The sequence below is a fragment of the Mustela nigripes genome, chromosome 1 (genome assembly GCF_022355385.1).
Source record: "Mustela nigripes isolate SB6536 chromosome 1, MUSNIG.SB6536, whole genome shotgun sequence".
Taxonomy (NCBI): domain Eukaryota; kingdom Metazoa; phylum Chordata; class Mammalia; order Carnivora; family Mustelidae; genus Mustela; species Mustela nigripes.
In genome coordinates, this window is record NC_081557.1 from 42948066 (window position 1) to 42975137 (window position 27072).

General features: G+C 45.8%; 1 protein-coding gene across 12 annotated transcripts in view; it reads right to left on the reverse strand.

The window, feature by feature from the left end:
- PPFIBP2 (PPFIA binding protein 2) overlaps positions 1 to 27072 on the reverse strand; it is a 153201-nt gene that overhangs the window by 54812 nt on the left and 71317 nt on the right. For 8 of the 12 annotated variants that reach the window (XM_059408926.1, XM_059408978.1, XM_059408933.1 and 5 more), the window contains 3 exons: positions 19174 to 19266; positions 14971 to 15084; positions 2658 to 2789 (listed from right to left, as the gene is read on the reverse strand). In XM_059408926.1, coding sequence (XP_059264909.1) covers positions 2658 to 2789; positions 14971 to 15084; positions 19174 to 19266 — 339 coding nt within the window. Of the gene's footprint in view, positions 1 to 2657; positions 2790 to 14970; positions 15085 to 15252; positions 15436 to 19173; positions 19267 to 27072 lie in introns of those variants that run through there. The other 4 variants (XM_059408943.1, XM_059409013.1, XM_059409023.1 and 1 more) reach the window with 3 other exon arrangements.

Genomic DNA, 27072 nt, shown 5'->3' on the forward strand with positions numbered 1-27072 from the left:
TGGGAAGCAGCATTGTCCCTATTCATGTAAATACAGCTTCTGGAGGCTTTAGCTAAATGCCCCCTTCTAACACGTCCACGTGCATGACAAGGGGCAACTTTACCCCCCACCACCCCGGGGTTTTAAGCCTCTGGGGCTCCAGGGAATGCAAATGCAAATCGTGGCAGAGCCTCTGAGCATACCAGGAAGGATTATGTTCAATTCTAAGAAGGAGAAGTGCATTTCAAGTCATGTGTTTGTTCACGGAATATCACAGGTTGGAACAGCCTAAAAAAATTCCTCCACGTAGAAACCTAATGTTTGTACTAGCAACTGGGAAGGGCTGTTATCTGGCAGGACTGAGGCCAGAGGCTCAGGGTCTATGTTGTCTCAGGCATGAATAGCCCAGTGGAACACAAAAACAAAGAATTCGGATTGAAACATAATCCCTCGGAAAAGAAAAAAATAAAGCAAACAGCAAAATGACTGCTTGCTTTAGCTGTCCTTGGCCCAGAAGCAGGAGCTCTCCTTCCACCCTGTCTTCCCCAGAAAGTAACTCAGCTGTCCCAGGTTGGTACTAACTCTGCCTTCTCTCCGAGATGGACTCACACCCACCCACATGCTCCCTACAGTTCAGAAGCAGGCATGTGACCCAAACTGGCCCGGTGAGAGGTAATCTGGGGGCTTTTGCTGGACCTCTAAGAAAGAGACTCTCTCTCTGCACAGGTTGCTTGGCTGGCAGGACCTAGAGCTGCTGAGGGCCATCCTGAGACCTCCTGAGAATAAGGCTACAGCAGAACCAAACCATACACTACAGCTGATTTTTAATGGCACCCAGAGGTCACTTGGATTTAGTGGTATGGGACTTTAAACCCTAGACATGTCAAGTTGTGTGACCTAATAACCCCCAGCTTTACCTATTCTTTTAAATTTAAGTGGTTTTGAGTTATCTCTAACACTTTAAGACTTCTCAGAGTTTACTGAATTCTGTTGCCAGAGCCTCAATGTATGTTCACATGTAATCACACAACTTGAAACACTGGTTAAAAAGCAACAACAACAACAACAACAATAACAATAACAAAACAACAACAAAAACCAAAACCCTCTAAACCTGGAGAAAATTCAGTTTCCCTCATTCCTTTTCTTGCATTTAAGAAGCAAAGTCTATTCAACTAACACTTCACCCAGGTAAGCTTTCAATCTGTGTGACTTTGTAGTTTTTCAATATACCTCAATCTACACTGCCATCTGCAGCATGCTTAATGACAATTGGTAAGTAATAGATAAAAGCTCTATGTTACTGTGTCCAGCACTATGCTAAGGACTACACACACAAGGTCTTGCTCCCTCCTCAGAATCAGCCGGAAATCCCAAGCATTACTCTCTCTATTGCACAGAGGAAAAGCAGAAGTTACATGACTTGCCTAAGATCTCAAAGCTACAGTTGGAAGATCTGATTGGAGGGCCTGTACTCTTAAGCACTAGAAGACACTGTCTTCAGTGTAATGGAGAGTTCTTCCTTTGGCAACACTATGTACCAATGAGCAACTTCTCAAAAGCAATGCATAGAGTTGCCCACATATTACAGGTGTCTTCTATCACCAGTGTTTCCCCAGTAAACACAGCAATAGGGCAGGTTTCAGTGCACACAATGATGGTACTTAATAGAAAGGAACAAGATCAATTTTTAGATTTTGGAGATTTCCTAAATGTGTGTGTGTGTGTGCGCGCGCGCAAGTGCGAATGTGCATGTGCATGAAGATAAACCAAATACCTATATCATGCCAGATACTATGACAGGGACTTAACTTTTGTGATTTGATTTGGACTTCCCACAGTTACCCATTGTACAGGTAAAGAAATTGAAGTTCAGAGAAATTAAGCAGCTAGCTTGGGGAATGAAATTCAAAGACTTACTAAGCAGGTAGGTCAGTAATTGAACACAAGGTGTTTCTAAACCTAAAGCCTGTCTTCTTTCCACATCTTACATTGCCAGGTACAAACACAGGAACTTAGAGGTAGAGGTACATGGAAGGTGGCTATCTAAGGTTAAAACAGGATATTCTCTCTCAACAGAAGCAGCTCTGAGCCTAGAATTTATCTAAGACATTCATCCCCAAAAGGAGTCTGGCATGCTCTGGCCAATGGCATTATGGAGCCTGAAACAAAAACGGGAACAATGCAGGAAAACATTGCATGGGCTCATTCCTATGACCTATTAGGAGAAAAGAAGCACATAATCTAAGGGTTCCACCTGGGTCTGTGAAATGTGCTCCTCTGATATGGGATTAGTGGCCTACTGGGCAGCAGACTTCATCCCAGTACATGGTCATTACCTTGGCTCTCACAGATGACATCTTGGGTCCCTTCACATCTCATCTGATCCTTCCCCACCTACTGCTTTCCCTTCCATCCTTGTCAGCAGCTTGAGGGAGGATAAAGCCTTAGAGCCAAAACTGGGTGGTTTGGGCACTGCTGAAATTTGCAGCCACAGCAAAACCTGATAACTTGGTATTAACAGATCATTGCGTCTCTTGTGCATAGACACTTCTGGCTGCCAGGCTTGGGGTTGACCAGATGGCCTGAGTCCACATTAGACCAGCTTCCCCTGCTCTGAGTTTAGAACAGTACGTATCCTACCCCCTGCCCCCCAGAATTTGGTATATCACACTCACCTCTGCTTTTCTCTGCTTCTCCTCCTGCTCTCTCTGCTCCTTCTCCATGCCAACCAGCTTGAGCTTCAGCTCAGAAACTTCAGTCATCAGATCGAGCTTCTGGGTCTCAAGAGATGTGCGGCTTAGCAGCTCCTGCAAGCAAACCCATATCTCAAAATCACAGCCTCCCTGGCAACAAGGCAACTGCAGCTCCATCCAGAGCGCAGAAGGCAATCTCTAAGTTATATGTTGGACAACAGAGTTGAGACTGCTACATGGGAGCCACAGGTCTAGGAGGGATGGACCTGGGCTGCTCCTGGGTCATTCAGAGAGAGCACAGCCCCTGCCACTACCCATTGTGCTCTGAGAAACGATGTGGACTATAGCACTCAAAAAAAAAAAAAAAAAAAAAAATGTTTGCCTCTAGAAACCATTATTTCCAAGTACAGAAAAAGGGACAGGTTTGCTAAAAAAACAAACAAACAAACAAACAAACAAACAAAAAAAACCCTCATTTTCTCTATCTCTATTTTTACAGCAAACCAACAGGTCCTCTCAATCTAAACAAAACAAACAAACAAACAAATGAAATCAAGCTTACATCATCAACATATTTTTCAAAATCAAGGATTCTAAATCATCTCCTGGGCTCAATGTTTAGCCCACATCCTGAACAAATTTCACTGTAAGAGTTCACTACAATGAGCCTAGGAGGGAGCTAGAGCATACAGCAGATACTCGATGAGTATTTAGTGAATGATTAGAATCTTATGTATGTGATATGGATTTTTCCTAGCCTATGTGGTATTGAGCTTTCTGAGCCACTGAGGGATTAAGTAGGAATCTTTCCTTTTTCTAAGGCCAGGCTAGAGGAGGTTTTAAGACCTGCCGTCACTGGAACAGTAGTAGACAACAGCCTGCCATCGATACATACATGTAATAAGCATAAATAAGACAAAAAACAAAGGTGTTAGACAAAATGCCTGCTGGGAACTACTAGGGATTATGTAGGCCCTCAAAAACCATGAGCATTCCTAACGTCCGGGGCAACACTTCTCCACTGGCAAAAGGCAATGGTCCATAAACCCCCAAATCTGGACACGTGGTAGATACTGGATACACAGTTCCCAGCTAAAAGATTACAATAGGGCAATTTGGAGACTAACCAGCCAAATGAGCAGCCAGAACAGACACACTATCCTGTCACAGGGTGAACATTTTAGGTTCTCTTGGGCAACCCAACCTTAGTACCAGAAGGGTGATCTACAGCTATGATTTCACATATCCCGAACTGTCCTCAGACCACAAACCAAATCAGGACAGAGATTTAACTGGGAATACAGGATTCCCTAGGCAAAGGCCCTCAGGGTCTCAGAAAGCCATGCTACAAACTATCTATCTGGTAATCTGAGGGGAGGAGTATCAGGAAATTCAGCAAAATGAGCTCACTGAGCACAGGGCGGAAGAGGCCAGCTCTTTCTGTTTCAGCTCAACTTGAAGCCAGTGTACAGGGCAGAGGCAGCAACACTCAGTGCCTGAACTAAAGGGTACTGGTCACGAGGAGTCTTCCAGATAAATATGGGTAACGCTGGAGGGGGGAGGAGAGAAGACACACAGATTCAGTGAGTGCCTCCTCTGTGCCCAACCCCCCTGGGTACTTTGCATACATGCTCTCAATAAACCTTCCTAGTGATGGGATAGTAAATATTATCCTAATTTAACAGATGAGCAACGAGGCTCAGACATTGGCCCGTCTTGGCCGAAGACACATACCGCTCAAAAACAGCAAGGAGAGTCCGTTTTCAAACCAAAGTCTGCTGGATTCCAAAACTCATTTATATTCACTCAGTCAAGGAAACTGCCACTCAAATTGTCAAGATTTTTAAAGATTTTTTTTCATGAGTGAGCACAAGTGTGGTGAGCAATAGAGAGTAGACGCCTGATGAGCAAGAAGCCCCATGTGGGGCTTGAACCCAGGACCTTGGGATCATGACCTAAACTGAAGGCAGACACTTAATCGACTGAGCCACCCAGGCGCACCTCAAATTGCCAAGATGTGGTCGAGCGCACACTTTCTACCAGGGCCTCGTACTAAGACTACCTTAAGATGCGATCTCCCCGACACTACCTACTCACTCCTACCTCCCTCTTACTCCTCCCCCTTCCCCTCGGCCTCCACCATCTCATTCTGTGTTTCTCTCCCCATCCTTTCATATACCTGCTTTGTTCCAAAAATGATTTGAGACTGTTTGAAAAATGAACAATTTGAGTTAAAATGTAAAATCATAGAATTAAAGCAGGTAGGAAAAGAAGTTAAAGCTGGAGCCATCATTGGTAAAAAACAAAAAACAAAAAACAAAAAAAACCACCTACCCTAAAGTTCTGTGGACTCCTAGAGGTGGACCATATTGCCTGTATGAGCTTTTCAGCCACTGAGGCAAAGAGACAGACAAACAACTCTACAAATCAGGGTCCATGAGACAACTGCTTTGGAGCACCAACAACTGAGAAAATATTCTTCCATGAGACTTTAATCATTTACTCGACAAATATGTTTTTAAATATCTACCAGATGTCAAGGCCTAGTGATATGACCGTTAAAAACAAAGCCCACTGAGTGCTTGAGTATCGTAAGCTGCAGTCTGTCTACTAACTAGCATTCATGACACTGCGTTGGTGGGATTCAAAAAAAGCCTCAGAATAGATCTCTCTTGAAAACTAAGAATCTACTCTATTTCTGCTCTTGCCAGAATCCCTCTAGCTGTTTTAATTGGTCATACCAATGTTCCAGCTGATGAGGATAATAGCCTAACTGGTCGTCCTAAAGTTCCAGTAGCCCTTCCAGTTGGTCATGCTGGGGTTCCAATTCGTCACACTAACATTTCACGTGCACATTCCAGTTATTAGCGATTACACTCAAGTCTATCTGTTAGCATATGCCTCTACCTTTCATTACCGTCACCCCTCATCCTGGTCAGTAAGTACTGTCCTACTTCCTGAATTCAAAACCAGCCTTGGACAAGCTCATCCCAGTCAAGATCCACCTCCCATCTCCAGGCTCACATGGCCTCCAGCCACTAGTACATGCTAAATACTCTATCATATGTGTCCTAAGAGGGTTTAACTACCCTACACTCTCAACTGTTCTTTCTCCCTCCAGCATAAACTAAATCCTGACTGGACATCCTACGCCCTAACCTCCCCAGTCATCTCAAGCTCAGTCCACTCCGCTCTGACAAACCAACTTACTGGACAATTTTTCCCTGTTTCTAGACCACTACTGTCCTTACTGATCATCTACACCTGCCCTCCTCTTCTAAGGCAGCGCCATTCGGTTACAGCAATTTCTCCCAGACATCCAGAACCCAAGACAGTCTCCCATTTTCCTCAGGGCTTTTGTGTTTTTTGATCAACAGTTTCTCTACCTAGTTTGGGCACATTCCATTTCCTCTGTAACGTCAACATCCTTGTTTGTTTCTTGTGAGTCTTCCCATATCCACTCTGGCTTCAGCTTTCTTGACCGCAATGCCAATGGGCTTTGCTTCTGCTTTGCCTCAGTTTCTCACCGGGATTATCACAACTTGGCCCTCACCTTTGTCTAGAACGCATTTGTTCTGCTTCTAAAATCTTCAGCTCTGAAATGGTCTCCTTTGGCCACAGTCTACTGACCTTAAATTTTCCCAACTAGTAACTCGAATAATCTTTAATTTCTTCTGTGGGCACTATTTTATCAACTTCCTTAAATAATAATTGCCTCCTTATCCATTCCACAGCTTGAGGTCATTTCAAATGTATCACATTTGCATCAGAAAATTCCTCATCCAGCTCATCCCTGCCCCCAGACCTGAAGTGCATTTGCTTTACCAGAGACGAGTCCATGCCAAACCTCAAAGTCTTCTGTCTATCTTTCTAGTCTCCATGGCCTGAAAACTGCTGCTAAATGACACTTAATGATGCCAGTTGGTTTCCATACAAAGTTATGCTATCTAATGATAGCTGATCTTCCAAGACCACCTGGCACCCTTGCATTTGTCTCTGGTTGGTTCGTCCAAATCTTTCCCATTCTCCTCCAGCCACAAATCCCACTGTTTCTCCCTCTTCTCAAATAACCTCTCCTGTTTAGTGAAAAGATATTTAAAAATAATCTGATCATTCGTTGAATTTATATCCTTTCTATTTCAAAGTTTCCCAGAAACACCTCTTATTCAAATCTCTTAAATCCACGCTTAGAGCAAGCAAGTCCATGTTTCATGTTGAGTTCTTTCACTTTTAAGAACCACTCTGAAGCCCAGTAAGCTTCCAGGTTGCACATAAAAAGCATATTTTCAAGGACACAATGATTCTGGAGTTTGCCCTGGAGTTGCCCCATCTCACCCACCTTCCTGTTGCTGACTATCTCCTGTTCTCCAGACTTCATGCCATCTCCACACAGCTTGATGTCCAAGGCTTCCAAGTTACCTCCCTGGTCAGTCATTAGTGTTTGGCTGTGATCTCAGAGTCCTGGTCCGGTTTCTCCCTCTGAAGGATGCCTACTCACCTGGTCCTATGCTCTCCCTCACCTCTGTCCTGCCTGTGAGGAAGTTCCCACCCAGTCTGTGCTACACTAGGGTAGGACTATTAATCATCCACTCTGACAGGCATTTAATCTCTTTCACCATCAGCTCCCATTCCTCAGGCTATAAGCATGATCAAATTTCTGACATTCAAAAGAACTTTCCCTCTTGACCTTGCCTTCCCCTGAAGCAACCACCATCAACTCCCTTCTGCTCTCGCTAGCCAAATGCATGCTCTCTGTGCACTGTTGGTATGAATGTACTCTCTCTCCAATCCCTCCCTCACCCCTTAACAGCCAAGTTCTAAAAGAAGAATCTACCCTTGCTGCCTCTTCTTCCTCACTTTCACGTCATTTCTCCACAAGATATCTGCATTCCTGCAACCCAGCTTTTGCTTTCAGAAGGTAGTGCACAGAAACAGATCTGGTTCTGGGGACCAATGTCCAAACTTTCAGATACAACCTGTACTTCTCAGCTTTCAACCGTTGATTCTTCACCCACTTAACAGTCTAAGATACTACTTTCCCTCTCATCCTTCCGGTTTTCCTGATCTTTTTCTCTTCCATCCTCCTTTGCTAGCTGCTTTTACTCAGTTTGTGCCTTAAGAGAAAGGTTGTTGGATCCCCATCTCTCATCCTGAAAACTGGAGTTATCTCTGGATCCAGCCTTTTTGTCTGGAGCACCAAGGCAAGGCTTGGTCCCTGCTCGGATCTACAGGGTGGATCTGGCTGGGAATCTCTTGGAATCATGCAGCTACCATAATGTTGGGGAGAGGTGAAATGTAGGGAAGGAGGGAGCTAGAGATAAGGGGGAGAGGTTTCATAAGCTGCATTAGCTTCCACTCTCCCAACTGTTTTAAGACAGTGCAAACGAAGAGGAGGAGGTGCTATGTGAGGCAGGTGGTGTTTGTTACTGTGAAGCATCACAGAACTAGGTCATGAAACTTTCAGAAAAAAAAAAACCCCAATGAACAAAAGTATCACTCACCCCTCTCACTTCACCACTACCAGTAACCTCCTCCAGAAGGGCAAATACATCTTTCCCAGAGATGGGAATAAAAGCTTACATCTCAGAGAGAAACGTCATTTCCTTTTTCCAAAGCTCAGTTTGAGACTGGAGCTGATAAAAAAGAAATGGCCTTTCAATTTATTCTCTCCTTAAAGGCCACATCTTGAAGCAATTACTTCCATCTTTAAGTGTGGAACTTGACCCAGGGAGTTACTGACCAATGACAGAGGACTGGAGCCAGACCGGCAATCTGAAACCAGAATGAAAGATTGGGCCATGGAAAGACATGAAAGAAAACATGTGTCCCTTTGCCCTTTGAAGTAAGAGGCCTAGGCAATGCCAAAAAGCTGCTTTTGTGAATAACACTGCTGAGAAGTGCCTGTAGTCAACCTGGGTTCGAGTCCAGACTCGGTCCCCACTATTGAAACCATCCCTCTGAACCTCAGTCCCCTTACCCTGTGAAAGGAGGGGAAAGCACTTACTTCATGCTGTGGTACAAAGACGAGACATCAAAGATAAACTGGAGGAAAGCAGTTATTTCTGCTTCAGAAATCTCCCAGGGGGGTGGGTGGGTGTAGGTTTAGGGAATAACTGGCAAATAACTGGCATTTTCTTCACTTGTGCCTCAAGTGTCCTATCTCCTAAGACAGATCTGTGCTCTCACAGGATCATGTACAGAGCTCTGTTTAATATTCCTTGTGAGACAGAAATACCTCCTTAAAGGTGCTCTTGGGAAATTAGGCAGGTGCTGATGACCCTTGGGAGTGTACTGGACCCATTATCCCACACTCAACTGGGTATCCTGGGCCCCCAATCCCCACACTCAATGTCTTAAAACTGGTGATTTGTGAGATAGCACTTTTTTTTTTTTTAAGATTTGCTTTATTTATTTGACAGAGCAAGAGATCATAAGCAGGCAGAGAGACAGGCAGAGAAGGGGGGGGGGAGCAGGCTCCCTGCTGAGCAGAGAGCCCAACACAGGGCTCGATCCCAGGACCCCGGGATCATGACCTGAGCTGAAGGCAGAGGCTTTAACCCACTGAGCCACCCAGGAGCCCAAGATAACTCTGTTTTTAATGAAACTGAAAGAGCCATACTCCACTTCTAAGAGGTGAGCAATGTAGAGCCCATATTGTCATCCCTGTTCTCCATACATAAGAACCCAAGTTTGACGACTTTCCCAGATCAACGGCAAGAGGTGAGTCTATAGAAAGCCATGCCTGCTGACTCCAAATGCCAAAATCTGTCTCTCCAAACCTCACCTAAATGGCAGCCCAGACAATGAGGTTGCCTAAAACCTGGGACTCCAGGTCGGGTGGTAGGACTGAAATTGAGGCTGGTGTCCTTTAACATTACCCCAAAGCTGGAGTGTGTCCTCACAAGGAGGTTTGCATCCTTTCTTCCTCCCCATGTGGCTCCCCTAGCCTGTTTCCTTTTTGACACTGATCCTCTTTTCTGCTCGACACTGACTACATCTGTAAATGGCTAGTCCCTAGGAAGCACTTCATTTCACTGCCAGCTCTGTGTAAAGTCTATTAACCACTACATTGCATCAGCTTCTTCCTTAAGGTCATCATCCTCTGGAGAAAGATCAGAGGCTAAGGAGTGTGCTGGGCAGGACTCTAGAGGCCACTTTAGAAAAAGCCACCAGGGACCTCACTGCTTCAGCAGGCCATGAAGAACCTGCCCTGTAACACAGATTTTGTTGCTAGTCTGAGCTAGCTATGACAAGGAGACTGCTGCTTCATGTCTGTGTTCCTGGGGTGCTAATTCTGGAAAGCCCAGAGTGCAGCCCTCAGAGACACTGCTAGGCAATGCCTTGATCTGCTTAGGAAAGAGAAGGCGAAGGTCAGCCCCTAGGCCCAGACTACCCAGACCTGGGAAAACAAATCCAGTCTGTGGTCTCTCTAAGACCCATTTATAGATTTTTTGGAAAAGGACTCTTTCTAATGGAAAAGGTTCCCTGGGAAATCCATACCTGTTCAGTGAGTCTGAGACCATACCTGAGTAAGTGCTTCCAAGAGGCAGTCCCCAAAGATGCTCACAGCTGCACCCAGAATCTTGCAGAGGGCTGCAGACAAGGATTTGCCCTCAGATGGGTCCATCATCTAAGTGCTGCTCACATGGACCAGCCCTGGTTTGGTCTGTCTAACCCCAAGGTCTTCACGCTCCCTCCCTCTGGAGACCAGATGGATTAATACATAGAAAAAGACAGATGGGAACTGAGAGATCAGCACCCAGCAGGGGTGGGTGAAGCAGTGTGCGGCTCACAAGTTGGATGAGGTGCTAACTCTCTCCCATCTTAGGCTCCTGGAGGGAGGGGAACAAACAGCTGTGGGGAGATGTGGCTTGGTGGGGCTGCTGGAGCCTATGTGAGTAAGCACAGGGCTGGGGCTATGGTGGTTGGGTTTGGGTTCTGAAAGTCCCACAAGCACTCTAGCCAGTAGAGAGGGTGGAGTCTAGAGCAGTGGTTGCTGATTAGAAGTCTGTGGGCCCGGCTTGGCCTGTAGGTATGCGGGATGTGGTCCACATGTAGGTGTTTTTTTCCCCCATTTAAATTAGTTGCCAGTGTTTTTAAAATAGAAAGACTTATCTTTAAATCTGGATTTCCAGGGAAGCTTGGGTGGCTCAGTTGGTCAAGCCGCTGCCTTCAGTTCAAGTCATGATCCCAGGATGCTGGGAGCAATTGAGTCCTGCATCAGGCTCCTTGCTCATCGCGGAGTCTACTTCTCTCTCTGCCTCTGCCTGCCCCTCTATCTGCTTGTGCAAATGCGCGCGCGCGTGCTTGCTCGCGCTCTCTCTCTCTCTCTCTGACAAATAAATAAATAAATAAAATCTTAAAAAAAAAAATCTGGATTCCCAGCCTTTTGTGAAAAATTAGAGTATCTAACAGCACTGGGCCTACGTGGGCAGTCAGCTCCAGGCAAGTAGCGGCTGCCTCCTGCAGACAAGGCCACTCCATGCACTGGAGAAGTGTGGCCAGGAACAGAGTCCCCAAGGGTGTCAGTGTCAACAGGCAGTTCAGAAGGCTCCACACTGACTGAGAAAGGACCTTGTTCAGAGCCCTTTGGGCCGCGGAGCAAGAGGCTGGGCTTGGCTCAGGGCAGGAACAGTCTCTGAGGGCTGGCAAAAAGAGGCAACTGTTTGCCTCCCTTCTCTGCCTCAGGGCTGGGAGTCCTCCTGTTCCAATCACCAGAAGCCAAGAGCCCTGCAGTCCAGGATCTGCCTACCCTCAGTTCCCAGGACACGTGTGTAATGGGGTCCCAGCCCATCCACGGCTCCACCTCAGCACTGTGGAGAGTTAGTTAGGTGCCTTTTCAAAGAGCACCAAGCATATTTCAGGAAAGGGTCAGCATGTGCAGCAGATTGTTCAACAGGGGATCTGGAGTGGAGAACTCAAACATCTCCAGCCCAGGTGCCACCAAGACCAGCAGACACATGAGTGGGAGCTGAGGCTCAAATGGGTCCTATGACCAGAACCCAGAATGTGTCAAAAGTGAGTGTTCCACACTCCCTTCATTTTATCCTTGAAAGATGGAAAGAACACAGGGAAAGTGATGAGCATAAAAATAACTTGGTTTAGGGGCGCCTGGGTGGCTCAGTTGGTTAAGCGTCTGCCTTCAGCTCAGGTCATGATCCCAGGGTCCTGGGATTGAGCCCCATATAGAGGCTCTCTACTCAGTGGGGAGTTTGCTTCTCCTTCTCCCTCTGCCCCTCCTCCCTGCTTGTGTGTGCACATGCATGCTCTCTCTCTCTCAAGTAAATAAATAAAATTTAATAAATAATAATAACTTTGGTTAGTTCGGTAAGATCTTTAAACCGGAGAGGTAACAAATAAGACCTACTGCACTTCAAAATCTACCAGGCCACAACATCCAGCTCTGGCACACAGAAACCCCATGCCTGGAACCTCACTCATAACACAAAAAAGATTTAGAATAAATAAGAAATCAAAGGTATCTGAGCTTAAGACTTTTTCAAAAGTCTAAAATCCAGTCTGTGGGCTGATGCTTAGAAGGACAAGACAGCCTGCCCAGGTGGTGCTGGGACTAACATCAGGTCCCCTGGCACAGAGACGCTGACGGGGGGCACAATCTTGAAGAGCAGCCAGGACAGGTGGTCAGGTAGTACAGGCACCACACACAGCTGTTCTCTGACCCCTGACTACGTGGCTACCCACCAGGCACTGTCTTCCTGAAACATCAACCTTCTGACACCTTCCCGGCATGTCTGCCTTCCACATTCAAATCTTCCTGGTCTCTGCCTGGGGTTCTGTAACACTCTATCACCCATCTCCCTCATCTCCATCTCAAATCCACAGCTTACACGGCCTTGACAATCTAGCAGGCTCTCCCATCACTCTTTTTTTTTTTTTTTTTTTTTTTAAAGATTTTATTTATTTATTTGACAGAGAGAAATCACAGGTAAGCAGAGAGGCAGGCAGAGAGAGGAGGAAGCAGGCTTCTCGCAGAGCAGAGAGCCCGATGCGGGGCTCGATCCCAGGACCCTGGGATCATGACCTGAGCTGAAAGCAGAGGCTTTAACCCACTGAGCCACCCAGGCGCCCCTCTCCCATCACTCTTTGTGAAAATGCTTTCCCGCAATTAGAGATCTTTCCATCAGGCTATTTTCTTTCCTGGCCTTCAAAAGAAAGATACTGCTTGAAAAAATAAACTCAGTTCAACTCCTACTGAGATTGAGATTTTCAGGGAATAGGATGAGCAAGAGAAATGCATGCAATTTAAATAGAAAAATCAGGGGGCGGCTGGGTGGCTAAGTGGGTTAAAGCCTCTGCTTTTAGCTCAGGTCATGATCTCAGGGTCCTGGGATCGAGCCCCATCCCATCGGGCTCTCTCCTCTGCAGGGAGCCTGCTTCCTCCTCTCTCTGCCTGCCTCTCTGCCTACTTGTGATCTTTGTCTGTGGAATCAGTAAATAAAATCTTAAAAAAAAAATAAATAAATAAATAGAAAAATCAGGGGGCAGCTGGGTGGCTCAGAGGGTTAAGCCTCTGCCTTTGGCTCAGGTCATGATCTCAGGGTTTTGGGGTTGAGCCCCGAACCCGGGCTCTCTGTTCAGTGGGGAGCCTGCTTCTCTCTCTCTGCCTGCCTCTCTGCCTACTTGTGATCTCTCTATGGCAAATAAATAAATAAAAACTTAAAAAAAAAGAAGAAAAATCAAACAGAGCCAAGAATGTGGTAACTTATTAATCAGAGTTGAAAAGAAAGCAAACTAGAGAGCAAACAGCTTCTGAGTTGTTGGAACTAGTTTTTTGTTTTTTTTAAAGACATCTGCATAGAAATACTAACTTTTCTTAAAAAGTTCTTCAAATGTACTCAAAACTAAGAAATACATGGGAACCAAAACATTTATCTTAAGACCAAATGTCAAACTCAAAGCCTGTGTTCATTATCATTCAACCAAGAAAAGACTTGAACGCTGATCGTGACAATAAAAAATGTTAAGAGCTTTGGGGGAAAGATTGAAAGCAGTTATCTGACTGAACCCGTTCATGTTAAGGGACTGTCATTCTTTAAATAATTAGTGAGCACCTTCTAGGTGCCAAGTACTACAGCAGGAGTTACAAAGCATAAACCATGACTGAAGTTCATGTGTCTATTTCCCAAAATAAGTGAAAATGCAAGAATGATTCAAGGACATCAGACTGATCACCTTGATAACTCTCACAAAATTCTAATTAGCTTCTCAACAGTTTCTGAAAAGACTGAATAAAAATTCAACACCCCTTCCTAAAAACAGCAACTCATCATTTTAAATAGGGAAAAACTACTTGAGAGTAGAAAAACGATTATTATACTTTGAGCTAAAAAAAAGCTTCTAAGTGATAGTAAAGAAAATTATACAGCAAGACTTAAAAATGGAAAAAACTTCACGCTGATTGGAAGCCTAACAAAATCAGAGGACTAACTCTATCTGTGGTGTGAACAGGGCTTTGTAAATTATACGCACATCTGATGACAACAAGGACCAAAAGGAAACAAGGCACTGAAGAGATTTATTTGAATGGTATGAGAACAGATCAATTTTTCATTTTGATAACCACTAGATAACATTAACATATTCTTTATGAATTAAATCCTATCAAAGAAGATTACAAGAGTGGGAGGGCAAGAGTGAGATGGGAAGAGGGAGGAGAAAAGCTAACCAGGGGGCCTAGGTGGCTCAGTTGGCTGGGCATCTGCCTTAGGCTAGGTCATCATGGTCCCAGGGGCCTGGCATCCAGCCCTACATCCTTCTGCTCAGCAGAAGCCCACTTCTCCTTCCCCCTGCCTTCTGCTTGTGCTCCCCTGCCTTCTGCTTGTGCTCTCTCTTGCTATCTCCCTCTCTCTCCAATAAATAAAATAAAACCTTAAAAGAAAAAAAGAAAAAGAAAAAAGTGAAGTGCCTTTCTAAAATCCCAGATGCCACCCACTGTGAAGCTGTGCCTTGAGAAGAGAAGGGTGACTTGGCCCCTGAACCCGAACCCCTGGGAGAAAGTGCCACCTGGGAATCTGTCTAACCTGCCCAACAGGTTATTCCTCTCAGGCCAGTCCTTCCCTCCCTCTCCTCCCCTGCAACTCTCAGTTCCTGGCTGGTTTCACCTGCTGTATAAACACCGCACATGGAGCAGCCCAGCCCACCTCCAGGCAGGATGGGGAAGTAAGCAGTGAGCGCGGTGACTGGACACAGAAAGGGACTCCCACAGGAGCGGCTTTAGAACCTGAGGCTTGCGCACGCGCATGCGCCCCCGCCCTCCGCGCCCCCGCCTCCTTACCTGCTGAAGCATCTCTTCAGCAGCATTGAGTTTCACCTGGTGTCCTTCCAGACACACTTCCAGGTCACGGATCTTCTCTCCTTGGGCCTCTACTTGGTCTGTGAGGACACTCACCTGTCCCAAGAAATAAAGCAATGCTGGAGGAGCAGAGACGGCTCACCTGGGGCTGTGAGACCAGGCTGCTGATCCTTACGTAAAGATGGCTTTCCTTTTTGGCAGGCGGCGCGCCACGGGGGGAGGATTGAGGGTTCTAGATGAAGAAAACTCCAGCTGCCTTCCTACCTCGCCACTGCCTCACTGACGCTGCCGCGTTTCCCTGCTCTTGAGGCACTCGAGAGAGAAACACCCAGCAGTCACAGCCACGCGCGCTGCCTCCGGGCTGGCCTCCTGCTCCTCAGTCGGCTCACCGAGCTCACTCAGTCTGGACCTCCAGGCATATCTCGGCTGGCTTGCCAGGGCTCCTGCCACCTCGTGTGGAAGGGCAAGCCAAGCTCCTGGGGAGACTAGCCAATGACCTTCCCTCTCTCTTCAGGGTGTGATGAGTGCTCACCTATCAGGCGGGGCTTCTGAAGCAATTAAGGAATGTGGGATGTAAAGGGCATGTATTAGCACTGACAGAACTTGGCTCCGGGGAGGTGTTTGTGCCTCACAGGCCAAAACCTGACTCTAAGTCATAACACACACCAGCCCCACGCACATAGAGCGGCGGGAAAGTCCTCCACCTAAAAAAAATCACACAGAATATCTACTGGAATTAATAAAAATCCACTTATATCAGTCACTGAAATTATGTCCTCAATACAAACCTAGAGGATTTCCATAGCCTGCTCTCAGCAAACTGCTCCAGGATCCTCCTTTTTATTAAAAAGGCGCCTCAGAGCAGGAAGACGAAGAAAGAGAATGAGTGGCCTCCCCAAACAGAGAAATCAATGACCGGTAAACTGAGATCAACACACTTCGGGTTTTTAACCAGTGGTGGAGTTGTGGCCATTTACATATAGATTATCCTAAGCGATTTCTCAGTCTGTAATGATAGCTGGAGTGTGAAGGAGTTACTCACTTCTGTTTGAACAGACTATCAATCACAAAGCTCACTTTACAGGGAAGAAATCTACTAATGCCACTTTAAGCCTTTCATTTTCATATTCCCACATGATTAAAGAATGGCTGGAACATATTCCTGAAGTTGGTAAGTAGTGTGCTAATATTCCATGTACAGTCCCCAAAACAGGCACCTTCTGTCATTTTGGGCCCATGTGAAAAACAAACCTTTGTGGTGGAGTGTTCAATCCTCGTGACCCAACACTATCAGCAGTCCTGGCCTTTTTTAACTACCAACCCTACCTTCAAAAGAGTACAGATTCTTTGGGGTGGCCTTTCAAATCTCCCTGGGTTCCAGAGTTTCTGTTTGGGAGGAATGTGTGATGGTTAATCTGATTATGAGGATTAACACATACTGTCCGCACCACACCTCGGAGTCATGCACTGGGGTTACCCGGAGAAATGACCCGAGGTCTCCTGCGCTCCATAGCCTGTAGAGCTCGGCTGTGCATGACTCAGGATATACAGGGCTACAGTGTCCTCACAAAACTGAATACTCAGAAGGACTATGGAGAGGCCCAGAAAATTGGGACAAATGTATAAAGATCCTACAATGTGACCTTTACTCAATAAAAGGAAATACGTTTTGAGTCCCTACTACATGCTAGCCATAATTTTAGGTGCTGGATGGAATATAGATGTGGTAAAAAAGGGAGGGGGTGAAAAGCTTTACCTTAAAAAAATTACATTCTCGGGGCGCCTGGGTGGTTCAGTGGTTTAAGCCTCTGCCTTTGGCTCGGGTCATGATCTCAGGGTCCTGGGATCAAGCCTCGCATTGGGCTCTCTGCTCAGCAGGGAGCCTACTACCCCCCCCCCACCCCACTTACCTCTCTGCCTACTTGTGCTCTCTCTCTGTCTGTCAAATAAATAAATAAAATATTTTTAAAAAAATTACATTCTCATGAAGATAGAAAAGATTCTGGTTTTAGTACACATGCTGCTGAAGTGAGCACAGAAGATTTGGGGTTTCTTTTTAATTTACTCTGAAAACAAAGTATTTTGTTATGTGTGATTTGCCTTGCTCCTTTACAAGTAGACCCAGGAAAAACATTCTGGACCAAGTGCTTCAATTAATTCATTCTGGCTAAGCTGCCTTGTAAGTGAAGCGAGAGGTTCTACCAAGTTGAGGGGCCTAGCAGCTCCATGGGGGCCCACTACAAAACAGAGTGATCACCTAAGAGCAGCTCTGAAAGTCTGGTCACAAGCTCCTGGAACAGAAACCACAAGGATCCACCTCTGACTTCCATGATTAGCAGGTTCCCAATTGTGTTAGGAATGCTGCAATAAGGATTATCCAAGGAGTCTGGATGTTTTAAAACAAACAAAAAACTGTGAATGTCAAAGAGAACATTATCACACAGGACTCCTCCTTTATTAAATTAAATTCCTTTAAAAAGGAACATGTTAGTTCTGCCATGAAGTTTCCCGTTTCAAAAGTCTGCGAGATCACCCTGTTTGCTGTAAAAATTTAAACCGGACACTCTGATTAATCGTGTCATTGGGATGGACTTTCAAGTTATACACATCCCTCAAGATACATGCGATATAAGGTGCCATATAATCCAGCCCCTCCTACCTCTCTGAAGGCAGCTCCCCACCAGACATCTTCATGGTCATAAACTCCAGCCACAAAGGCCCTTGCTTGCTCCTTCCTACACACCAAGCACTGTCCTCGCTCAGGGTGTGCGCTGGACAGACTACCTCCTCTGTCTGGAATGTGCTTCTCCAGGCATCTGCAGGGCTCCCTCCTTAGCCTCCTTCAGGACTCCCCCTCTCAGGGAGGTCTTCTCTGACTACACAATCCTCACCTTGCTTTCTTTTTCTCCATAGTATTTATCACTGCCAGAAACATTTTACATATTGGTTTATTGTATATACTTGAACCCATACACATGTACATAGACACACACAGACACAGACACACAAGCTCTGTAAGAACAGGGAGCTGAATTATTTTTGTCTCCACTGCAACCCTAGCACCTAAAACTAGTGTCTGCCAAGGGGTGAGCACTCAAATCTTTTTTAATGAGTAAATTATGGAGAAAAAAATCTCCGAAAAGGCAAAATTATGCAATTGTATACTTGGTGTGAGCTTAATTTTTAAAAAATGGGGCAGGACAGGGAAAAAAAATGTCAAGGAAGAGAGGTCAAAATGTTAAAACTCTTTTTGACTTTCCAAAGTTCCTAAAATAATTATTTCTTACTCTTAGATTCATAAAACGAAGTAGAAAGGTGAAATAGAAGGAAAAAAGCCAAACATATGGCAGCCTCTTCATTCCAGTGCACTAAGCTAAAGCCCACAGCCTGCGAAGAGTTCCAGAACCCTACCTGCCCCCATCCTGTTTCACTACTATCCTTCAAAAGCTTTTTAATGAGCCAAGATTGGAACAGTCATCTTCTTATTCTCCAAATCAATAATCACAGTGTCTGACAGTGTACAAATGCTAGATTTACACATCTGAGAGCTAAGACAGTGGAGAACCCCTGTCAGAGACAAACCTCACATAAGAAGGCTCAATGTTCTATCCTGCCAGGGAACCTGAGTCTTCAGAACAGAAAATGTTTCTTGACTATCTTTCTCCATAAAAAGTTTTAGAGTTCCTCTCTTTGAAGCAAGAAAGTCTTCAAAGACTCATGAGCCCGTGTTACTAGCCCCAGGGGACTTGGCCTCAAAGGGATCAGTCTGGATCCAGCTCCAGATGATTTGGGCCTGATACAGTTAACATCAACCCTATGTGCGTATCACTCATGGCTGGTTTATTAGAGCCAGGAAGACACATCCTATCTCCCTTACAAGGCTTCTGGGCTCCTAGAGGACAGGGCCTCATTTATCAGCCTGGCCACAGAGCTCCCAGTGTATAGAAGAAGTGGGTGCTCAAACAGTACAAGATGAATAAATGAATGCATTCACAGCCCCAAGGCCAACTCCAGCTGAGCTGTGGCTTCAGTTACTTTCTGTTTTGTTTCAGGAAGAGTCTTTTTAAAAACACTTTCAAAGAGAATAGATCCAACAGAAAAAACCTCTTGTGCCTCCCTCCCACTCAGGGTACGTACAGAGCTGGAGGTAACAAGATAAGCTGTTTCCCACGAAAGTGGACCCACCTGTAAAATGAGGGACTCCTTATCTCCTTCTAGACGTGCCAAGCGTTCCTGGTACGTTTCATTATTAGCAGCACCTTGGTGATTTACCTGGGACTAAAAGGGGGAAAAAAAAACTATGTACTTAAAAGGCTGGAAAAACATCTTCCCAGTTTCCAAATGAAGTATGCAATTTGTGAGGACAGTTTCGCTGGTTACATGTGCAAAACCACCTACCTAAACAGGAAACCACGGGATTTCAAAACTACTATGAGGAGGACCACTGATAGGTGTGCCTTGAATGCTGGCCACACCAGCCCCTGGATGACCTCACCCTTGGCTGGGAAGGCCTTGATGGAACTCCAGACCCAGTGGTGCTGCACTTGACTGGGCATGTCGGGTTGCGTTTGGTGGAGGAGGAGGCCCAGCCCGCCAGAGGCCCCAACGGCAAGGAATCTACTCTTCGAGGAGGCCCGAGAGCTGGTACATTTGTCAAGGAACTATGTGGGAACCAGTCCCGCACAGATCTCGGTCTCTCCTGACTCCCACTCCAGTGTTCTCCAGAGCCGAGGCTCTGCTCACAGCACGGAGGCCCGTCTGGAGCACTGTGGGGAACATGGAGGATGGGGGACCCAGCGGCAAGGCATGCAGTGTGTTTGCTTGTCTCAGCTCCAACACTGCAGGAAAAGGTGAAAATATCCGAGAAGAACCCAAGTGACAGTCAGAGGGATCTCAAAGAGCTAACAGGAAATGAAATAACCAGAAGCTGGAAAACAGAGGAGCGGGAGAAGCTGTGAACTGGCAGATGGTGGGGTGGGGGGCTGGGGGGCAGAGCAGGATTTATAAAATGCTCTGAGCAAGAGACGGGAGGAGGCTGCAGGCACTTTGGGGGTGTGTCTGACCTGGTTCCAGGCAGGGAGGAGGGAGAGAGGTGGCTGCCAATGGTCCTGAATTGGCCAAATGCCATCCACACTCCCTCCATGCTTAATGGAAGGCCGAAACCCAGAGGCCCACAGTAGGCCATTCAGGGGTTTGGCAACCTGAAAAAGCAGGTCTTATTGCTAAATGGGTAAGTGACAATCATCATAATCTGGGCTGGTCCAGAGAAGTAAAGCTCTGAGGTTCATGAGGCAGTATCCTCCATTCCAAAGGCAAATCATGGTTGTGCAAAGGAGTGGGTCAGAGAAGAACCCAGGCACAGAGGCCTGAAGGTGGCCCCCTTCTGAGCCCATTTCCCTACATTCCAACCTTCAGAATGGGCTTGCCAAGGGCACTCCTTCCTTCCCTTGTCCCACCCCTTCCCCAGTGCACACCAAGTAAGGGCAGGGGCAGAGCCAGTCCTAGTCCTGGGACAGAAACAGGGACTGAGAAATAGGTACCACATTCAAGGCCTGGCACGTCACTTGATAGAGAATCACTTGCTGCTGGAGGTGCAGGGGGAGGGCCTGCTCGGGGGCTGGTTCCCAGGGCGGCTGTGCCAGGCCACAGTGCTCACAGCCCTGGGCTCCAGCCGCTCTCTAGTCTGTGTCTTGTTCATTGTTATGGAAGCTCTTTCATACCATAGACAAAAGGCCTTCACAATCACAAATGACTTCTTTGTGAGGATGGCAGTTTATTGTTGTGACATTAATTCTGCTCCTCACACAGTCAAACTCTGATGAGTAAGCAAGGATATAATTATCACCCATGTTTTCTCAGACCCTTAAAGGAGAGGAAAATAATTGCTAACAGCAGGTCAAGAGCCTCTCTGTGGAACAACTCACATGATGATGAAAAAAGGACCCAGGCTCCCAGGGGAAGCCGTGCGTGTCCAGCCCCAGGACCACAGTCAGCACGTGTAAGGGGCCGCCCAGCACTGCTGGCTGCCACTTCTCTGTGGGTGGTCACGGAGAGAAGCCCAAAGGGAAGACTCCTGGCACAAGACTCCAGCAAGTCACCACATTGCTGTGCCTCAGGCAAATGGCACCCAGGACGCCCCTCATGTTACAGGTCTACCCGTACAGTCACCCAGAAACAGTTATTTTTACTAACTGACCTCAAATCAAGTTGATATCGTAAGGTCAGTTAATACACAAATGCATGCCATTAGAGTCTCCAACAGATGCTAGACCGTAGTTAAAAAAAAAAATCTGGATCTACTCTAGCAGCCAGCGGAAAAAGCAAAGCTCAGTGAGTTACAAGATGCCCAGATCAGTACGGTGAATACAGTCAAAATGACGGCCTAGGAGAAATCTAACTATTCCTACAGAAAGGACAGGCTTCAAAGTTTTCAGAGAGATACTCTATGCAGTGGGGTAGACAACCAACATCTATGATGCTAACCTCACAGTAGGGGGCCCAGCAGAACTCACTGCTTTCTTGGGATGTCCTCTAAATAGGTCAAAGGTTAATGGATCGTCTGGGCCAAAGATGTGGAGATACACAGCAAGCTCTTGCGTAGTGCTCAACATCGCCAGGTACTGTTTCGAGCACTTTACATGCCTTAACTCTTTTAATATTTCCCATAAGCCTGTGAGAGGAGTACTATTTTGATTCCATTTTGCAGAAAAGGGAACCGAGGCACAAAGTGTAAGAACAAGGCATGAACAGTAATTTGCCTAAGTGACTACGTACTGAATCAGTAAGTTTTCTGTTATGGCTTAATTGAAGATATATATAATTAATTGAGGATAATATATAAAAATTTATATATTGGGATTGTACAAAAATTCACTGAAAATAAGGTTTGAAAATACTGAACCTAACTGTCCATTAATAAAGGAATGGCTAGGGGCACCTGGATAGCACAGTGGGTTAAGTCTCTGTCTTTGGCTCAGGCCATGATCTCAGAGTCCTGGGATCAAGCCCCGCATCAGGCTCTCTGCGTGGTGGGGAGCCTGCTTCACCCCCCTTTCTCTGCCTGCCTCTCTGTCTACTTGTGATCTCTGTCAAATAAATAAATAAAATCTTAAAAAAAAAAACAAAGCAGTGGCAAAATAAACAATGGTTCATCCACATTATGGATAGTTTGTGACATTCCAAAACATGATAATAAGACATATTGGATAGTGAAAATAGCAAAATCCAAAGAATCATACAAAGTGACATTAGAAAACAATACTGTGGGGCTCCATGCGTGTATGACATATGAATGAAAATAAACTGACCCAGTGTCTGGAAGACTACACAGCAACTATAATAGTGCTCTCTCCTGGGGAAGTGTCTGGGCTATGGAAAGCTGGGGACAGGAGGTTTGGTCAAGGTGGGCTTTTATTTCAACCATAACAATTTTTCTAAGAAGCTCAAATATTTTCTTTCTTTCCTTTTTTTTAAAGATCTCATTTATTTATTTGTCAGAAAGAGAGAGAGAGAAAGCACGCAAGCAGGCAGACAGGCAGGCAGAGGCAGAGAGAGAGGCAGGGTCCCTGCTGAGCAAGGAGCCCGATGCAGGACTCGATCCTAGGGCCCTGGGATCATGACCTGAGCCGAAGGCAGCGGCTTAACCCACTGAGCCACCCAGGCGTCCCTCAAATATTTTCTTGATAAATAAAATACACTTTAAAATCTAGAAGCACTGTTTGAGTACCAACAATGTTGGTTCCTGGTACTTCCTCCCTCCTACGGCAGCCTGAAGGACACACCCTCTCCCAGCAGGCACGCTGCCCCGTAGGACAGTGTGCCTGGCACAAAGGCACCTCCCTTGCCCCAAATCACTACTTGAGAGTAACAGAGCACCTTCCCCTCTTGTTCAGTCTACCAAAATCACCACTGTTCTCTAGCAAGCTTTCGAGAGGTATTGAACATCAGTGAAATGGAGACAATGTCCCAAACACAGGTCAGCAGAATCACCATCTTATGCTTTTCCTGACATACCGAGCCAGATCTTTGCAATCTAGGTAAGACTGATACCTTGAAAACTGCAGTCCCGTAGAAAGGCACAGACCATGATAAAACACCATCTCCACTGAGCACAGAGCCATGAAGAGGATTATTTTAGAATTACCTTGTTGAATGCCAACACTCCTCAGCTGAAGGTGAGGGATTTCATTAGGGGAGAAAAGGCACGTGGTTATGGCAGCAAATGCAATTCTGCCCTTCCTGTTGCTTGCCTCTAATCTGCAATGGTTCAAACCAAGTTTCCGCTGCCAGAATCCAAAATCCAAAATCCCTGGCCCATGCATTTATCTCAAAGGGTGATAAAGCAACTGAGTGAAACTTACTTCTTAGGCAACAAGAAAGAATTCCTGCTATGTGGAGAGAATACAGTTACAAAGTTACAAAGAAATTCTGCCTACTGTTGATTTTCTGAACTGGCCGCTGAAGAAAGAATGGTCAGTTCTGAGCCAACTGTAGTTAAAATCAGGATCCTTGCTGAGGGCCGACAGGGATCTACTCTGTGGCACAGAGTGTGTCTGCATGGGATATACTGGGATAAAAATGACACCCAGTCTCCTTCATGTGGGAAATGGAGGACTTCTTCTCCCCGACCTGTTAGCCTCCATGATTCTCCATGTAGAGCAAGAAGGTTAAGGCAGGGAATGTTACAAGATGCATGAGGCCCATGGGTATCCCCTGGGCACGCATGGTGGGGGATGGTTGGGGGGGAGATACAAAAATAAGTGAAAACACAGCAATAAACAGGAAGATTAAGGAGGGCTAAGAGGATGAATGGGAAATGAATAAATGAAGGGTGATAACATGAAACCACCTAGCCACCATTTAAGAAGCTATGTTGAAAGACGGACCTGTCTTACATAGCTGGACAAATGTGGAGTCTAGGAGTGGGAGGCCAAGAGCTGTGGGTCCCCTACACCCACCCCTTGCCCAGCTGGAATTCAAGGCAGGGGATCCCTGGAGACTTTGCTGTGGGGCTTCCATATGCAAATACAGAATTCCTATAGCTTTCTGCCACACAGGTAGGACATCTGCAGAAGGACAGCCAGGAATGGCTAGGAGGTAGGGCTATACTAACCATGTGTGATCTCAGCTAGAATCCCTCATTTTGGGCCTTCCCAGCTTTTAAATGGAGAAAGTTCTACCTCACAGAGCAATCAATGCAGAGGGTCAGTTAGGTCGTCAATCACAAAAATGTGAGGGAATACAAGTACGGGATGTTCTTTGTAGAGGGATGCACTAGTATTTCCCATTTCTGAATGATTGTGGAAATATGGAAATCATTTAAACAGCATTGTTTAAGCCAAAAGACCAAAGTACAATTGGAAGCAGTTCCTCCCTTATACTGACAGTTTTAATTAACTCACTTTTTTTTTGTGCAAGAAAACAAAAAGGCAATGTTTTTGATCAGGACACCTATGAAGTATCTGTAAAGATCTGTACAACAGCCCAAGGAACAAAAAACAAAATATTTTTAGGTTGGGGGGGAAAAATGCCTAAGTGACAACATAGAACCCACTGCTACCTAAGAGCCCTGGAATCATGCTTGTGGAGTAAACAGCAGAGGACATGTTCATTTTTCCATTGTCCCAGAAAAGATGCCCAAGTTTTGAGTCAGAGCTACAGGACCACATTTTTTCCTTCTTGGTGAGCATTTTACTAATGCTCTAAGTAGTATATGCTACATACATTATAAACGAGCACAATGTGAATTTCGAGAGCTAATTAATGACCAATCATAAAACTCGAATTTTTTATTTCTGTTCCAATCTGGAGAAGTCAAGTCCAACTTAAGTTAAACATGAGCGTGTCAGCCACATCACCCCTGGCGGCTTCCTCAGAACCATCACCCTCTGACTCTGGTGGCTGCTTAGATTCCATAATGCTTGCTCACTCTTGGCCTGGCCCCTCCATTGTAGCTTGGCCAAGAGATAGCCATGTTAGGTCTCTGCGGAGTTCTGGATGAAGTGCTTAATGCCAAGGCCAGAAGCCATGCAGAAACCCCAGGAGGGGGTTTCTGTGACTCACAGAAGCTATACTCAATCCCTGTTACATAGTTTAGGTTCTGTATCGGGGAACCTAGCAGTATGAGCAATGGTAGTGCTCGTAAATAGAAAAATCTCCCTAGATTTTTTGGTTTAGGGAGTTACAGGGTTTTCTGGCAGCGCTTATAAAAACAACTGTTCCCAGGACCCGTTCCACTTTTCTAGGCAAAGAATAGTCAAGCCAGTTTACTATCCTTGGCACAGAGTTGAAAGAAGTTTCTTCCAAATGCAGTATGAGTGGAGTGCAATCAGATCCTTAACCACTAGGAGTCCAACGAGAGACACCTATCCTGACCCTGACCTCTTTATATCTTCCACCTCTTGGTTTCAATTATATATCAGAGTTGCTATATATTATATATAAGTGTTGCTAGCAGAACTGTCAAATGATCTAAGTGACCACCTTTAGGGGAAAGCAAAGCCAAGTTCGTAAGTAGTGAACAGTTTGGTTGACTAAAGTACGTGTAATCACTTGTTCTTCCTTTATCTATTCAATGACTCAAATCTTCCTAAATACCTACTAGGTGCTGCTCTGTGCTGAATAAATGATTCAGTCCTTACCCTCAAAAAGCTCTACAGTCTGACCCTGAGATATGATAAATACAGTCAGAGAATAAGCCAGTAGCAGTGGCACAGGAGAGGAGGAATCAATTATACCCTCAGGGGAGAAGAGGCTTTATGGTGAACCAGCTTTGAAAGCTACAAGGGAATCTCCCCAGGAGAATGGAAGAACAGCGTCTCTGGAAAGTCTTCCCAATACAGAAAGTCATCCATAAAACCATGATAATCATTACCCTTCAGACACTCTGGCTTCCCAGACTAACACAGAAAACAAAAGATACCATGAAGACCATCACTGAGAAGCTCCCTAGTCAAGGAGCTGGTGTGATGTACATGAAGGTTCCGAACATCCTAAGGAAGATCTGGAATGAAAGGAATGCATTTGGTTTACCAAGGTCTTGATCCTAAATTATAGCCTTGGATAAGCTTTGTCCCTGCTAAATTCTCCTGACAAGGTGGCTGGATCCGTAAGGAACCTATAGTGCTGGGCTGCAGGAGAACCGGTATCTCTAAGTGTGCTGGTTATCTTGTGAAGGGAGGGTATGAAGACCAGGAAGAGAGTACAAACAGGAGGTTCTCTGAGTGGCTCACTTTCCTCATCTTGCCAATACCAACAGACACATTGGCTCCTTGGTATTAAAAGCATTTTCGGGGACAGAAGGGCAGCATCGGGTGCTGGGGTTGGGGGTGGAGAGGGTGCTGTGACTGGAGACATTAGAAGTAAATGCCCAGTGCCTCCTCCTGCTAAGGGGCCAGTAGTCAAATGAGTGTGAGAGAAAGATCCATAGGTGGAAAACATGGGATTAAGTAGAGGGCCAAAGTGAGGAACAGGTCCTTGGGACACAAAAGTCCCAAATTGGAATGAATTCTGAGGAAATGGATAGGAAAGGTTGTTTGGGAACAGGAGGCAGGAAGAACATTGTAGAAGGAATTTGAGAGAGGTCAAGAGGGACAAAGCCAGTGCACAGTGGGGTTGGGAGCTATGAGGAAAGAGAAGAGATGGTGGGTTTTCAGTCTACTCTTCCAAGATTCCTGATGGTGAAAGGCAGGCAAGTTATTATGCAGTGTGGAGGCAAGTAGAAGGTCAAAGACAGTCTTGATTTGTTTTTTTTCCCTAAGAATGAAGGAAAAGCATATTCTGCCAAGGATAGGGACGAGCAGGCGGGGCTGCGATTTAGAGGAACAAGAGGCAGCGGAACCAGACTGGGTCAGGAGGACAGGATCCTGAGATAGCCTTGGCCCATGAAACAGAAGTTGAAAATGTTGGCTGTGAACATAGTTACATTTTGTGGTGAAGGAGAGGGAAGAGGAGAGCTTCATCTATGGGTGGCATCACCTCCCACCACCCCTTTAGTGAAGTAGGTAGTGACGTCAGTTGAGTCAGTTGAGAAGGGAGCCTAAGGCTGGGGACAGATGGAAAGGTGTGAAAGGGCTGACATAGAGG